The sequence below is a fragment of the Dermacentor andersoni genome, chromosome 2 (genome assembly GCF_023375885.2).
Source record: "Dermacentor andersoni chromosome 2, qqDerAnde1_hic_scaffold, whole genome shotgun sequence".
NCBI lineage: Eukaryota > Metazoa > Arthropoda > Arachnida > Ixodida > Ixodidae > Dermacentor > Dermacentor andersoni.
The window spans coordinates 146,120,206-146,135,619 of NC_092815.1; the positions used below are offsets into that span (position 1 = coordinate 146,120,206).

At 43.6% G+C, this 15,414-nt stretch overlaps 1 protein-coding gene across 1 annotated transcript in view; it reads left to right on the forward strand.

The window, feature by feature from the left end:
- eIF2Bepsilon (eukaryotic translation initiation factor 2B subunit epsilon) overlaps positions 1–14,560 on the forward strand; it is a 38,099-nt gene extending 23,539 nt beyond the window's left edge. The window contains exons 10-15 of the mRNA XM_050187468.3: positions 1,232–1,328; positions 1,934–2,137; positions 6,435–6,525; positions 9,310–9,541; positions 13,306–13,461; positions 14,461–14,560. Of these exons, the coding sequence (XP_050043425.1) occupies positions 1,232–1,328; positions 1,934–2,137; positions 6,435–6,525; positions 9,310–9,541; positions 13,306–13,461; positions 14,461–14,532 (852 nt within the window). The 3' untranslated portion in view covers positions 14,533–14,560. The remainder of the gene's footprint in view (positions 1–1,231; positions 1,329–1,933; positions 2,138–6,434; positions 6,526–9,309; positions 9,542–13,305; positions 13,462–14,460) is intronic.
- The last annotated feature ends 854 nt before the right edge of the window (positions 14,561–15,414 follow it).

Genomic DNA, 15,414 nt, shown 5'->3' on the forward strand with positions numbered 1-15,414 from the left:
TCAGCTTTGATAAGCGCGATGGACGGAGTGCTTACGCACATCTCTTTTTCTTTAGCTATCGCAAGCGCCTCCCATATTTCTCGCTCCGTTTTTGTTTTTGATGTTCCAATGACTGTGGTGCTTTCTATTAGCGGGGAGCATTTGCATTGTTTGCAATGTGCGGCCAAGTTGCTAGGTGCTGTCAGAAGCTGACACGTGTATTCATGCCACCATGCTGTGAGGGAGAGCATCGATTTGCAAGTAAGCCGCTTAAGAAACAGTGGGTACCCGAACAGCATGGTGGTGCAAATCTGTGAAAACTTGTTGCCCGAAATCAGAGCCAACAGGAAAAGGCAGAAAACACAGCAAAAATTGAAAAAACGCGTGCTGTTGCCTTACATCCATGGCTTGTCACATCGGATAAAAAAGACAGCCCAACGCCATGATGTTCAAGTTCTGTTCTCCGCCCCGCAAAAACTAAAAGGCATGTGCAAGAGGGTGAACGCAGGATCCAAAGAGGCCAACCCTAGTGCTACGGTCTGTCAGACTAAGCACACGAAAAAGTACGTGGAATGCGCTACTTCAGTTGTTTACCAAATCCCACTAGATTGCGGGAAAGTATACATTGGGCAAACTGGACGTTGTCTAAATGATAGGTTACGGGAGCACAAATACACCTGTCAGCTTCTGACAGCACCTAGCAACTTGGCCGCACATTGCAAACAATGCAAATGCTCCCCGCTAATAGAAAGCACCACAGTCATTGGAACATCAAAAACAAAAACGGAGCGAGAAATATGGGAGGCGCTTGCGATAGCTAAAGAAAAAGAGATGTGCGTAAGCACTCCGTCCATCGCGCTTATCAAAGCTGAGGTCGAGTTTGCCAGGGCGAACGGGTGCATGTGAACAATGTATGCCTGATCCGAACTATGATCACACGTCGTCACCTTGTCATATCTTATATGTAACCCTTCTCCCCCCCCCCCCCCCCGCTCCATATCTCCTTGTATATAAGCGCGTTCTTTACCAGTATTAAACAGTTAGTAGTTTGCGCTACATCCGTCCACGTCCTGTCCTTCCTTAATGTCGTGTTTGTAAAACTGAGCGCAATATAACCATCAATCCTTCATCTTGTGTTTCATGCCATGCTTCCTGTATGCACATTTATCAGCTCACCATTACTCTCGTTTGTTGCCGCACCTTCTAGTATATGCGATTTGATACATATTCCTGCTAATGGTGCCCCTCTCAGGTGGTGGTGGGACCCAACATCAAGTTAAAGGAAGGCACTTTGCTCCAGTCCACACCCGATACAGACGGCTTTGAGGACGAGCCAGGACACGTTGAAGGCATGTCTCCCATCCAATCACACTGTCAAAACAACAAGCCAATATGCAAAAAATGTGGCCGAGGTAATGTGTCATTTGAGGCTTCATTTACGAGGCAAACAGCAATGGCATTGCTAAAAGCCAGTTATTCTGTGCATTTCAAACTAACGTTCTTGCTTCTAACACGGCGGTTGAACCAGCCCATTGCCATTGCTATACAAAATCCCATTTGTGTTTGCCACTGCCCATGGAGCTACATAAGGAACTTGCTGTTTTCGCACAAACGTTGTGAATTTAATATTCCTGCACCGTGCACATTGTATGTTGAATCTGCAGTCAGTTTTCTCTTTGGGCAGGCAATAGAAACAGAACCGCATTTCCTGAGCACTTTTTATTTTCCCTCTATTTTTTTGAAAGGCACTTCTAGGGCCTTAAAACAATAACTACAACTATGTGCAGTTTTCTCAAGTGTGGTGTAGCAACAGGCAAAGTGGAGGGCAGAAAACTGAATCCCAATTTACAAATGTGAACTAAGACATCGGCATGCCCTGCCTATCTTGCACATTGTCTCGCAGTGTTGGTATTTGAATCAAAACTCTTGCTTTCCCTGTGTCTGCTTTGCGCAGAGTGCAACCCTACCCTGGTCGGCAAGGAAGGGCGCGGCTTCCTCTGTCGTCCAGAGGAGGAAGATGATGATGATGACGACAACGAGGCTCTGCCCGAGGACGTTTGGGGAAGGCCACCGCCTCCCTCGGAGGACGAGGACAGTGGTCCCGAGGAGGACGACCTCTCTTCAGATGGCTCCGCATCACCTGTCGACGACACGAAGTGTCAGTGTGCTTCTCACATGTTGAGTGCAGATTTTGCCAAAGGGGTTAGATCCTGCTCTAGAAACTTTTTTTTCTACATGTGAATAAATTCTGGTGAAATTAGCACTTAAATATTTTGATGTGCCATGTTTGTATGGCATTTCTTTTTTTTCTTCTTTTTTTAATATGGTACGGTTCTGTTAGTCCAATCCTGACCAAAAATCCAGGCCAGAACTCATACATCTTGTTTGCCTAGACTTGGGTTATTTTTATTCTGAAATTGTTCCTCGCCCGATAATTCGAACTGAGCTGGTTGAACTTAGCACATACATCTGGCCTGAAGGTGACCCCCATTGGCTGCGGCAGATGTCTTAGTGTTGAGTGTGTCGAAGGCATGTCATATCTCACCAAAAGCACTGATTATCAGCCTGTTGTTGGCAGAGCTTTAAGTGAAAACGGTAGTTTGCAATTAATGATTATCATATTTACTTGATTGTAACACAGACATTTGTTTCTTTCTTTCCAAAAAACGGGTCTGAACTTTGCTTGCGTGTTACAGTCAGATATGAAACTGTAACCATGTTTGTGGCATTTGCAACTGTCCACTGCTTGAGCCAGCATCATAATCGTCGCATGATGGCGATCAAACAAGTTTGTGCCTAGGTTGGCAGCCGCCAGCGCCAAGTATGTGGCTCTTCATCGTCAAAATTAGCACCAATGGAGCCACATCGCATGTTTTTTGGCATATCAGCCTTGCATCACATGGCAAAGTGGTTAGTGCAGTTAAACCTTAATATAACAAAGTAGGTAAGATCGGCAATTTGCTTCGTTATACCGAAATTTCATTGTATTGAAATTTGACCTTTTATGCAAATAAGTGCAGTCGTCAATTGATTTTTCTTTCATGGAAAAGGGCCGCAAAATTTTCCGAATTATCAGGCAATCAAATCAAAAAGCTAATTTATATGAGAAAACAATTCATTTGGATAAATTTGAGAGTTGGGGACAAATGATACGGTTTCATGCCACATCGAAGAGATCTTCACATAGGTGGCACGAATTAAGCAGAGCCAGTCACGCTTTCGCATGCACTCTGCCCCCATGGCTGATAGCTCCAGCAGGTCACCGAAACTCCAGATTATACAACTGTCATTACTAAACGTGCAGGAAGACAGCTTACGTGATGCCACGCCGTCTCGGCATGCCCATTCTTTGCACATGCGGCAGATCGCCCCTAAAGCAGAGTGCGCAGCTGCGTATGCACTCGGGCACGTTTTTACAGCAATGCACAGCTACAGCCGAAACGCACGCCAGAAATTGCAACACACATCAACTTACCTCCTCGCCCATCCCGCCCGTCCCCTCGCGCACACTTGATCGTGTTACCGCAAGCTCGCACCCCTCCTCTCTCTCCCTTTGCTCGCTCGAGGAGGTGGCACTCGTGCGTGAAGCTACCATCTTTCTCACCATCGCACACTTTCACTTCTACCTAAAGCACAACGTGCGTGGGATGCAACAGGATCATATCGCACTTGGACTTCATAAAGAATATGATGCGGCTTCACTTCAGGGGTCGTTCTTGTCACACCCCATGCGATTTGAGAGGTGCGTTTGCAAGCAGCCACTTGTAATTCAATCATTTGACCTTCTGCATCCGTGGAAGTTTCCATTTATTGGCTTGGCATTCCTTTGTTGCGGAAGCGAAATTTCATTATATTGAAATCACGTGCAGACGCACTTCTTTATATTGAGGTTCTAATTACATGGTGTTTTATGGACAAGAGATTACAAAAAGTTAAATACTTCTGTATATCGAGAATTTCATTATATTGAAGTCCGTTATATCTTGGTTTAACTGTATACTCGTGGGCCGCTATCCCATTTGTAGTAGTTCGGGGAGTCGTTCCGCAAATGAGGAATACCAAACACTGTGGACAATGGCCTGTTGCATAAAAAGCTATCTGAGAGCAGTTGCAAAGGCTCGATTAAGTGTAATAAATGGCCATTTTGTGAAAGTAAACTCTGCAGGTTTTATCCTTTTCTGATTGCCAGAATCAGAAGCATGCTACATTTAAAAGAACAAGAAAAGAAACTGAGTGCACATTAGACCTGGGTGCAAATGTAATTTTTTCTAATAACCTCAGTTTTGTTGATCTCTCACTTTTTGAGGATACCTGTAGTTTTACCATTGATAGTGCTGTAATTCTTTTTTAGATATACCGTATACAAGTAAACTCTTGCAGAGTGCAATAAAACAAGAATGCTATTGTTCATCAGTGCAAAAAGCCTTTAAAATGAAAGATTCTCGTGATCATGATTAAAAAACACCTTTTTAAAACAAATGGTTGTTCTGGAGCTCTGAAATGATTGTTCTGAATAAACTTAGGCTAATCTAGAGTAACAAGATCTATGTCTAAATTGGGATGCCATACAATATTTAACGGCGAATGAAGCCTTGGTGAGCGGCAAAATATGAAAGATAATGAACAAGAACAGAAAATGGGCAACCACACAGTGTCTTAAGATTCCAGCGACAGCTCCGCATAATATTATGGATTTAGACAGTGGCTGTTTGTCAATTAAAAATGCTTAGATTGTGCTTGAAGGTAACCAAAGACTCAACAAAGTCAAACTGGCAACTTTTGCTGACTTTTTTGGTTAAACACACCAAATAGTATCCGCTTCAGGCAAGCAGAATTGAGCATGTGAAAATAGTGCATCAAAAGCAGAAGTGCCGATGAAAATAATATTAAAATGTCTTGTATAAATCTTCAAATATTTCTCATTGGACCTGTGCTGGAAGTTTGAATGTTATATGCAGATTGTTTTAGTAAAATGCAGTGGAAAGTATACAGTTAGGTAGAGGTCATCAAGTAGCAGATTTACTTGCTTCATTGTTCTTCACAACGTTTTGCTTCAGGCATTTTTTTCAACTGGCTGAATAGGTGCGTCTCAATTTGTGTGTAGAGTTCTTGCGTAGAATCTGCATTCTTTAAATTTGACAAAACTCACTGAGGACGTGAAAATTCTCAGTTCAGTCTGCACCTGTTTGCTTTTCATCATTGCGTGATGATGCAAAAAATTTCACGAAAGTAAATTATCAGTGGACAGAATTAATTGGCACCTGAAGTATGTAAATAGTGTGTAATCCACATCAGCATACTGAGGCCACCAACACTGCGGTTTCGGCATGAAATTTGAGTACAAGAAGTTTGACTTTTATTTGGTTTATTGTTATAGTGTATTTGTTTATTTATTTTTTTTCACCATAGAAAACCATATTGCCTGTAGCAATAACAGTTGCATTGTTTTTATTGTACTAACGTGCCAAAATCTGATAGTATAGATATACTAATGTATTGATTCATTATTTTATTCATCGCTCTTATCTAGGTCTAACACTCAACTGTTAGTACCTTCAAATTAAAAAAAAAAGTTTTGAAGGGATAACCTTAACAGTCTGAGCTAGGAATTTTTGAGTATCACTGTTTTTTTATTCAAATGCGAGTAGTGTTTGAAAATAAGTGGTGGCAAATATAGAATATTTTCGAAAATAAATAATGAACCAATTAAGTGATGCAGATGTAATGATGGCAATACAGTGCATATACATATTAAGGTAACTGCTTGTTATTTTGTAGCACTGAGGATTTTGGGCAGAATATACCAGGAAAAGGATACACACAGCCAAATGTAAATTTAACAGTACTCATTTTAACGTAATGCTTTAAATTCTCCGACACATATTCACAGAGCCTAAATAGGTTGAAAATGTTGAAGCAGTGAAGTGAACTCAACATAGTGATTGTTTCATGCTGATTACGTTCAATGTGAACTCAATGTCTTGCCCTATATAACAGTCGAGGGGAATGTGGGTATATGCTGGCTTTCACTTCGAGTTGTGGATGCCATTGACCTGTTAAGGTTTACTGCTATCACGAAGGATCGCGCTGTGCAACTCAGTGGGCTCAGCGTCCGCAATGAGTGAGATAAACTACGCATGTGGACAATATACTATCTGTTTTTGATGTTTAGTAAATATCGCGTTGTTTGTCCGAGTATATTAAGCATTTTCAAATCAATGAAGCTCTTCATTTAAATTCTCAAGTGCCTGATCAACTTTGTTAAATTGAGTTGGAACCATAATTCTGGAAATTTATGGCAATGCAAAAGCTTTTATTGATAGAAACACCAGAGAAACTGGAGTAGGTAGCTTTAGTGCAAAGTATGTCTCTTACTCGTGTGGCACTTCTGACCTGTCGTAAAGAGGTTGATTACAAGATGTGTCGCAGTGCAAGATGCTCGCCTATCCATGCAGTGTTCTACAACGAGGTTGTGGAGAGCCTGCAGCGTGGTGTCGAGGAGAACGTCAAGTGCGACAACCTCATCCTCGAGATCAACTCTTCGAGGTGAGTGCACAACTGAGCCTGGCTCTTTGGTCACCGAAAGACAAGTTAAGCCAGATTATTTTTGAAAGACACATTCCCAAATTGCCAACTATTTTTTAAACGCTTGATGGAATCAGCGCATTAAATAAGTGCCAGAAATACATTCAGAACAATACCTTTATTTGGAGAACACATATAAAAAAGGATGTTTCAATGCTAAAGAAAGTTGCCTTCATCACAGCGCTGCTTGAAGTTGGCTTTTTCGACGCCAATAAAGGGGGGAAAAAAGTGGCCTGTGTGAGTTGTAATGTAGCCACCTGCCATGTGGGGTCAAATTTAGTCATGTAGGAAAGTCTCGCTAATGTGTGGCCTCGCAGGGCCAGCCCACAACGGTGATGCCATTTTTTTTGTTGACGACGTTAAAGATGGTTCTGGCAAGATTTCAAATTATTTGCAATGCCATCTGTGAACAACAATAAAAAAAAAAAATCTAGACACACGGACACGTTCAAATTGTCTTTGGTGACAAATTGACACTTTTTACCGTGGACTAGCCCAGCTCGTCCATGATAGATTGTGTACGAAACATGTGGACGTGCCTAGCAACCTAGGGAGGTAAAGGTTTAAGAAGTGCTAACACATATTTTCGAAGTTGTGGAAACTCTACAGCATGCTTTTTCACATGTATATGAGTAATGCGTAGCAAGTATAAGAATTGGGAAACAGTTACGACATTCGATGAGATACTAGAGTTGTTCTTAACATGCCGGATCTGGCATTATCAACACTATCGCAGCCTCGTGAGACCGGTTAAGATTTTCTGACATGTAGCAATAAGGCTAAGTACAATGACACTGCTAATAAAAAAAATGAACAAGCGTGCTGTGCATTTTTTCGGGCTGTGGTCGCATGTATCAGCCACAGCAATCGCAGGAGCGCAGCAAGCCATTTGATCGTGACGTCATGACAGGTGCGTCTCCTGGGTACCAAAATCAAAACTAGTTCGCGGAAATAAGTACAGTAGACTTACGTTAATTCAACTCCAGTTAGTTCGATCTTTTGGTTAATTCGATGCCGATCCAAAGTCCCGGTTGGCACCCATGCATTTCTGTAAGCCCAAACTTTTGTTGTTGCATTCCCAAAATTGGCCTTCACTAGATAATTCGAACTTGACCGGTGAGCACGCATGCGCATGAGCGTTATGGTGGCCCCAACCGACACCCCTTTAGTGGTAACGTCTCGGTGGAGCTTAGGGGACAACGAATGCATTGAACACATGTCATCTCCCGTTGAAAACACCTATTTTCGGCCTGCCCTAGGAAGATATTCAAGCAAAAAACAGTAGTTCACAATGCCGGGTTACGGTATTTACCCAAAGTGTGCCTTTTCTTTTCCACAAAATTGGGCGGAGAATTGTCGATGGGTGCAACCAGATATGAAACCAAAACCGCCTTCACGGCGTTCATATGCTTCACCACATAACTCGACTGTACTGCGACAAAGCTGTACTGTACTGCGACAAAGCGACAAAATCGACCCTTTGAGGGTTGATTTTTTTTGCCATATGCGACCGCCCAGAGTCGATTTTTTTTATTGTACATTCCAATTCTTAGGGAATTATTTCGAAAAAAATTTACCGTAATTTTTCTAGGGTGACCATAAATTGAGAAAAAATATTTTGCGTTGGTATATATGTACTCTTCATTCATGAATAACAGTAAAAAAGGAAATAAATTTATAAGAATTGAAAATTTGATGCATTATTATAGTTCAAGGCTTTGAAAATGCATGCACGAGAATATTTCGCAAGACTCGAATGTTCCTGCTCTTACACTAATACTATGTACATCCATAGCGTAATTGAACTGCATAAGTGCGCGCACTCAAGAAAACTGTGTGGTTGTGTGCCCGTCAAAAAAGCAAAACGTGTGACATACTTCCACTAATCTTCATCTTATCGCCAACCAGAGGCAATTAGTTTTTGCGAGTCTCAAAAAAAAAGAGAAAAAGCAACAGAAACACATGCACGGCGGCATCGTTCCTATGCGCACCCCTGTGAGCACTAAACGAGCTAGAAACAATCGGTCCCCCTTTGAGCGATTAGTAACGCGATGGTCATCAGTTTTGCAAGTGCAAGAAGCCGAAGCCGCCCGCGGAACAAAGCCCAAACCGCCACCCGCCCGCATGCGCGCCGATGCGCGAGCGGTATTATATAGACGCGCGGGAGCGAACTAGCGCTAAAACAAACCATGCAACGAAAACCAAGAGAGGGAGGCGTGCAATAAAAATTCCCTGTAGTCCCACATAGTGGCAGCACATGAAAGAAAAAGTTAGGAAATTGGCGCCCTTTTTAAACATACAGACGGCGCCGTAAATATACGGCATTGACCATTTCGGACTTTGTTCGCGGCGCCGTATATTTACGTCATTGACCCTCAAAGGGTTAAAAAAAAAATGTGCAGCAAATCTGACTTGCGTGTTCCCCCAACAGAACAGCCAAATGTGCTACCCACTAGACTATGTACTAGCCAATCACATTGACTTCATAGGAAATCGGCCGCCATTTGTGCAATGCTCATTAGACCCTTGCCCATTTTTCTTGCCCCTAAATTGAGTGTGCATTAGATTTATACTTTGTTTAGGAGCTTTAATGCCATTTCTGTGTTAGTCTAGGGCGTTTTCTTCGCACAGCTCCAATGCTTGCTGTACGTTTCCTGTGAGATGCTGAGATACAGTGCTGACTACAGTGCGTGCTGTACCTATACCGTGAAACTTAACTGGCTGCCTGTGCTGTCGGACCTGCAGGTACGCATACAACATTGCCATGCGCGGGGTGATAGCAGTCGTGACACGGGTGGTGCTGGAGATGCCCCTGCTGCTTACGAGCCCGGCAGGCGGTGGCGGGGAGGCGGCGACCCAGCCGAGCGCGGCAGAGTACGGCAGCAAGCTGCGCAAGTGCCTCGCTCAGTTCCGTGCCCTGCTGCTGAACTACGTCCGAGATCCAGAGTCCATGGCAGACTGCCTGCTTGGGCTTGAGGTAAGGTGGCGGACGCTTCGCAAACTGCTGTTCCTTATCAACAAGCACATTGCTGCACATCCTTTGCTTCTGGTGCTTTGTCTCTTTGTGTTTATGAACGTTCGGCTGACTGTCTTCTATGACTGTAGCCATAGCACAATTGCTTTGAACGTATTGCTGTCTCTTTAGTGCATACTAACACATAAAATGCAGTCCTTTTTTTTCTGTGTAACAATAGAGCTTTCAAATTCACTATTGGTACTGTTTTTTTCATGCCATTTAAGTGAGCCTTTAGTCACTGTAATTGAGCACTCTTCAAATAATTAAGTTGGTCTACCTGTATTAATGTTTTCTTTGCTTGTGTTCAGTTGCCTATGTCAGTTGCATCTGTGTGTGCCTTCATTTTTTTACTGATTTTGTTGTTACATGTGCTCTTTCCCACTCCTGCTGTAGCTGCAATATAGGGCTGCAGTACGTATAACTTATTTATTTATTTATTTATTTGTTTACTTATTTATTTATTTATTTATAATTAAACATTGTCACACATTCACTTCAGTGAATGCGAAATTCCCCAGCTTGCATATATCTCCGAATTCACTACTGATATTCGGCATATCAGTGGTGCCGATCATCCCGTCACTGAGGCTCTGCCATGGATTCATATAAATGCAAGCCAAGTAAATCGTTCCGGCATTGACTTTGTCTGCCTCGCTACCGCTTAACGCACAGACCATGAACTTCAAACACTCTGGACTGACAACGATTCTCTGCACTTCGAAGATATCTTACTGCCTGGCTGCAACATCACAGTGATATGCACAGGATTTCTCGTTACAGTATACCACACACCATGACAACAGAAGAGGAAGGCTGTCTCCCATCTTCTGGGTGTAATGCACAGACGAATGACAGCTTATCACTGAAGTTTCAATGGCATGGTAAAACGCTTTCATCGTCAACTAAAAGCAGCACTTCGTGCCCATGACTCCATGATTCCATGGACAGAGCGCCTGCATTTGGTTCTACTAGGTCTTCGCACAGCTCTGAAAGCAGATGCACAGTGTTGCTCAGCAGAACTCGTTTTTGGCACGACACTTTGCGTACCCGGTGAGTTCTTCGCCGCGGAACCGTCATCTACTGGCCTACAATCCTACGCCCACCGCCTTCGCATTACAATGGCCACTGTTATGCCACTGCAACTTCGTAACGACCGCAGAAATGTTTACATGAGCCCACCTTTACTTCATAGCAGTCACGTATTAATCCGTCACGACGCTACTTGTGCTCCTCTTTGAGCTCCTTACAACGGTCCCTTCAATGTCCTCAAGTGTAACACCAAGTTTTCCCCACTTCTTGTCAACAGATGCGAAGAGACAATTTCCATCGACCGCCTGAAGCCAGCTCATCTGGACTCTGGCAGAGCCATATCCACAACTTAACCGCTCAACGGCTGTGCCTTCATCGCTAGGAGGGAAGCCATGTAGTGGACAGTACTCATGGAGCCCCGCAGTGAAAGAAGAGACTGGACTAGCACCATCAGGCATATAGGCTCGACGATGGTACCCGCAGATCAACACAGTCATCTGTTTATTAAATCGCAATTGCTTGTGGGCCTTCTGTTCGTACACGCCATTTGCTGTTTTTGCAAGTTTCCGCTCTTTTGCTGTATTTCGCTTCACCCGGCAATGGTTTCTATGTACTGGCACTGCGCTTTTGCTATTCGTTCCGCTTGTGTCGCAGTTATACGCTCTTCGTACTATGTGGCACGGAGCTCGCTCAAGGAGGCTGCCAGATCAAAAAGAAGCATCGGATAATATCCAGTCGCACATTGTTTAGCGTAGTTGACACAGTGCCACTTTATACTTACCTTGTAATACACGTACTTAAGCACTGACACATAATTTGCATATTAAGGGGACTTTTCTTCCAACCCTCCACGATTGGAAGATCACATTTCATGGCTGTAATTTGGACCGCTTGCGCGTGATAACTGAATTACATATTATAGAAACTAGTATGGTAATGTTTATTTCAAATGCGGTATTGATGAGCCTACAGCCAGCTCCAATATAGTTATTGACTATTTCACTTGAAATTGAGGCTATCTGGTGTACACATAGATGTACACTCACCACTGCGCCGAAAGTGCTTTTCACTGCACCACATCAGCCTTTTGCCTGTGCTAGGATGTGCGTCAAAAGGTAAAATGGCGGTTCCACCACTGGGTAATTTTCAAAGAGCTGACAGAATCCTTGAACAAGATTATGGATGCTACTCAGATTCCGAAATTTTCGAGAAGTAAAAACTACTACTTACTGGATCTCGGCAGAAGTCAATACAAAATGCCGGCAGAAGTGACCCGACATGCTCTAGCACTTCAAATTTATAATTTGAAATGACCAGTGGAATATGCAGACCCACTGTGAACTGACCAGCGAATGAGAAACTTGCCATTGTGGAGTAGAAAACCTGCTGCTTCAGATCAGTGACTAGAATTCACTTTGAGGCTGACTTTGTCAATACTTAAAATTCCTGTGCAGAACACCAGCCATGGTATCCACTGCTTCTTAGGCCTTGTGTGCAGAACTTTTCAGAGCATTGTTTCTGCTTTTTACAGCGTAACCTGTTATGGGCTCATTCCATCAGCCGTTTCGGGTGGTGATTGTGTCCGCCGCCAGTGTTCGGTGTCTGTAGCAGTTATCACCGGAAATGAGATAAAGAATGCCCAGTTGCCACCGGGATTGAACCAGGGCTCGCTGCGTGGTAATCAGCTACTCTACCACTGCGCCACGCCAGCGCTTGCTAACATGCAGCGGAAGAATGCACTATAAACGCGACCTAGCGCTCAAGGAGACATGCGATGTGATGTGCACGCCGCGTGGCATCAATACATGCACGTTTTGCATTGCAGTCGCATATTATTACACCAGGTAGAACGCCATGTAGCAGATGCACAGGTAGCAGTACAACGCAGTTAAAGAAGGTTTAAGGAGGAAAAAGAAGATTATAGAGATGTATAAATCTTAATGAAATGAAAAGCACGTATGGCGTACCTGATTAATTCAAGCAGGCCAAGTGACTGTTTTTCACCGTCCAGTTTCAAAGGAAATGCAGTTAAGTCATCATCATCACTACCCTTGCATCGTGCCATTTGACGTGCAGGCCGCATAGCGTCTATTTGACAAACTTTGCATTGCAGTTCCGTTATATTCCTCCAGGTGTTCCAACATGTAACAGTTCCATATAGCAGTTGCACGTTGCATTTAGCTGGACCTGGTAAACTCAAGTAGGCTAGATGACCATTTGTCACCATCCTGTTTCGAAGGGGTTGCCAAACAAGTCATCATCATCATCGATAACAGCAACGTACCGTGCCACGTGTCAAGGGATGTGACATGTGCGCCACATAATCTCTATACCTGTGTTTACTCTTCGGTACACGTTAAGGCGCCTCCTCGTAAAGTACAAACCGCTGCTGAAGAAGTGAATCGTAGTGCTACGTGCGCAGCTGCAACCACGCAGCATCGGGCTCAGCAGACCGCTGTGCAGAGAGCAGGACAAGCCACAGCTCAAGTCACAGCTTGCGGTCGATGCTGGCCGGGATTGTTCAGAACCTTGTTGCGAAAAAAAAGAAGCGATGAGACTTCGCCGCGAAGACCCTGTAGAGCGTGGTGCCAAAAATAACGCTCCCATCGAGTTGCTTCTCTAGCTTACACTGTGACTGTGCTACGTGTGTTGCGCAGGTCTGTGACTTTTTTTTCTTCTTCTTCTTGACTTTGCAGGAGTTTGTTGCATTGCATGAACAGTACTCTGCCGCTGTCGGAGGCATCCTCAAGTGGATGTACGACCAGGAGCTGCTGTCTGAGGAGGCCATCGTCCATTGGTTCCAGGAGCACAGTCCTAGCACCCCTGGTCCAGCTGGGCTGGTCAGGAAGGCAGTATGTTCATGCATTCCTTTGTCATAGGTTTTGGACGTTTCCAATTGTGTTGGCTTCTTTAACCTTATGGGGGCAACTTCAGATGACGTGAAGTCTTTTCGAATAACTTGGTATGTAGGTGTTTTGTACAGCTTGTACATAGTCATCCAATGTGAAAGTGAAATGCTCAGTCTGCAAGGTAGAAGTTTGGGATAGTTGGGTGAGTCAATCTAAATATGCTTAAAGTGTGAGCCTAATGCAGACAGAGACAAGAAACGGCACAGAAAGCACCGATAAAGAATTAGATTACTTGAACATCACATGTGCCTTGGATATACGATGTAGAAGTAAAAGTGGTTCCATGTAATGTGATTAAGTGACAACGGTACACCGTTGTCATGATTCTATGATTTGCTTCTTCTCAATTAGGCGCGCCATACATTTTTCGTTACATTACATTTACGCGTCGCATTTTTCGTTACATTAAGATTTATACATCTCCATAGTCTTCTTTTTCGTCCTTATTAAACCTTCCTTAACTGCCTTGTACTGCTGCCTGGGCATCTACTACATGACAATCTACTTTGTGTAATAGTATGCATCTGCTATGCAAAACGTTCATGTATGGACAGTATGCAGCGCACATGTGACATCTTTGTGCACCTTGTACAGACAAACAGCAGCTAACACCATACAAATCATTAAATCACATGTACTGGTGTGGCATTTTGTGTCATATATACATACTGTGCACATACATGTACGGTCCATATTTAAATGGAACACCTAATTAGCATGCAAACCGACACAACTTAGTGAACGTATTGTCAACTTCATAAGTTCAAAAGTGTTTCGCGTGGTGCTGGGGCATTCACATCAAAAGTGAGTTGTAATTGTTTCTGAAATGTTAAATCTGGTGTTCTCTTTAACATTGGACCATACTATACGCTGCCCCCTCTGCCGTATAGGCAGTGCAGCCAGGTTTAACTTTTGTGTGTGTTTCCCCTCTTTCCAACCTAGGGTGCCAAATTCGTACAGTGGCTGCAGGAAGCCGAAGAAGAAAGCGACGAGAGCGAAGAGGAAAGCGATTAGTTTGAATAAATTAATACTCACTCCTTCACTCCTGATGTTGGTAGCCTTGGCTTTACCTTTACAAATACCAATCATGTGAAGGGAATTGAACAGTGCTTTAGACAGGACAAAGTAGAGATGACACAGTGCTGACCTTACTTCTACCTGTCTAAGTACTTTAAATGTGCACTGATTGATTGAATGGAACTTGGAGCTGGTAGGGCAGGCACCAATCATCACTGTCGGCTCTCAAGCTCTAGCCATTCAGTGTGCACTAAAACGGACAGTCCACTTGGTGCACACTCACATAATGGCCGTCCTGGAAACTGCACGGAAGATTGTTCCCATGTTTGTGCAGCTCACATGATTCCACCTTCTTTGGCTGGCTCGGCACAATATTTCGGCGGTCTGTAAAGCTTCTTACTTACCGTACATGGCCCCATGCGACTTTTGCTTGTTTCTAAAATCGAAAGACATGTGAAGCAAACACTTCCAAACCTGAGAGGACGTCAAGTGCACTGTAATGGCTGCCCTAGCAGCACTTCACGAGGAGGGGTTTGAGGACTGTTTTGAGAAGTGGAAGGACCACGGGAGTTGATGTGTGGAGGCATGAGGGAACTGTGCTTTGAAAGGGGATTAGGACAACGAAAACACCAGGCAACGCTTCTTCTCTTCTGAAAGCATAGTCGCCAACTTTTCAGGCAGCCCTTGTGGTATGTTGCGATGACAGATAGCAACCACCATTCCATTGCAACAAAATCCACATTTCTTTTAGTGACATTGCCGCAGATGTCATACACTTTGGCTTTTTTGTGAATTAAATAGGCAAGTAGCTGCAAAATGCTGCTTCTGTTCAAAACTTAGCAGAAATCACCCAATGGCTTAGTTAGAAGAGTCATGTAA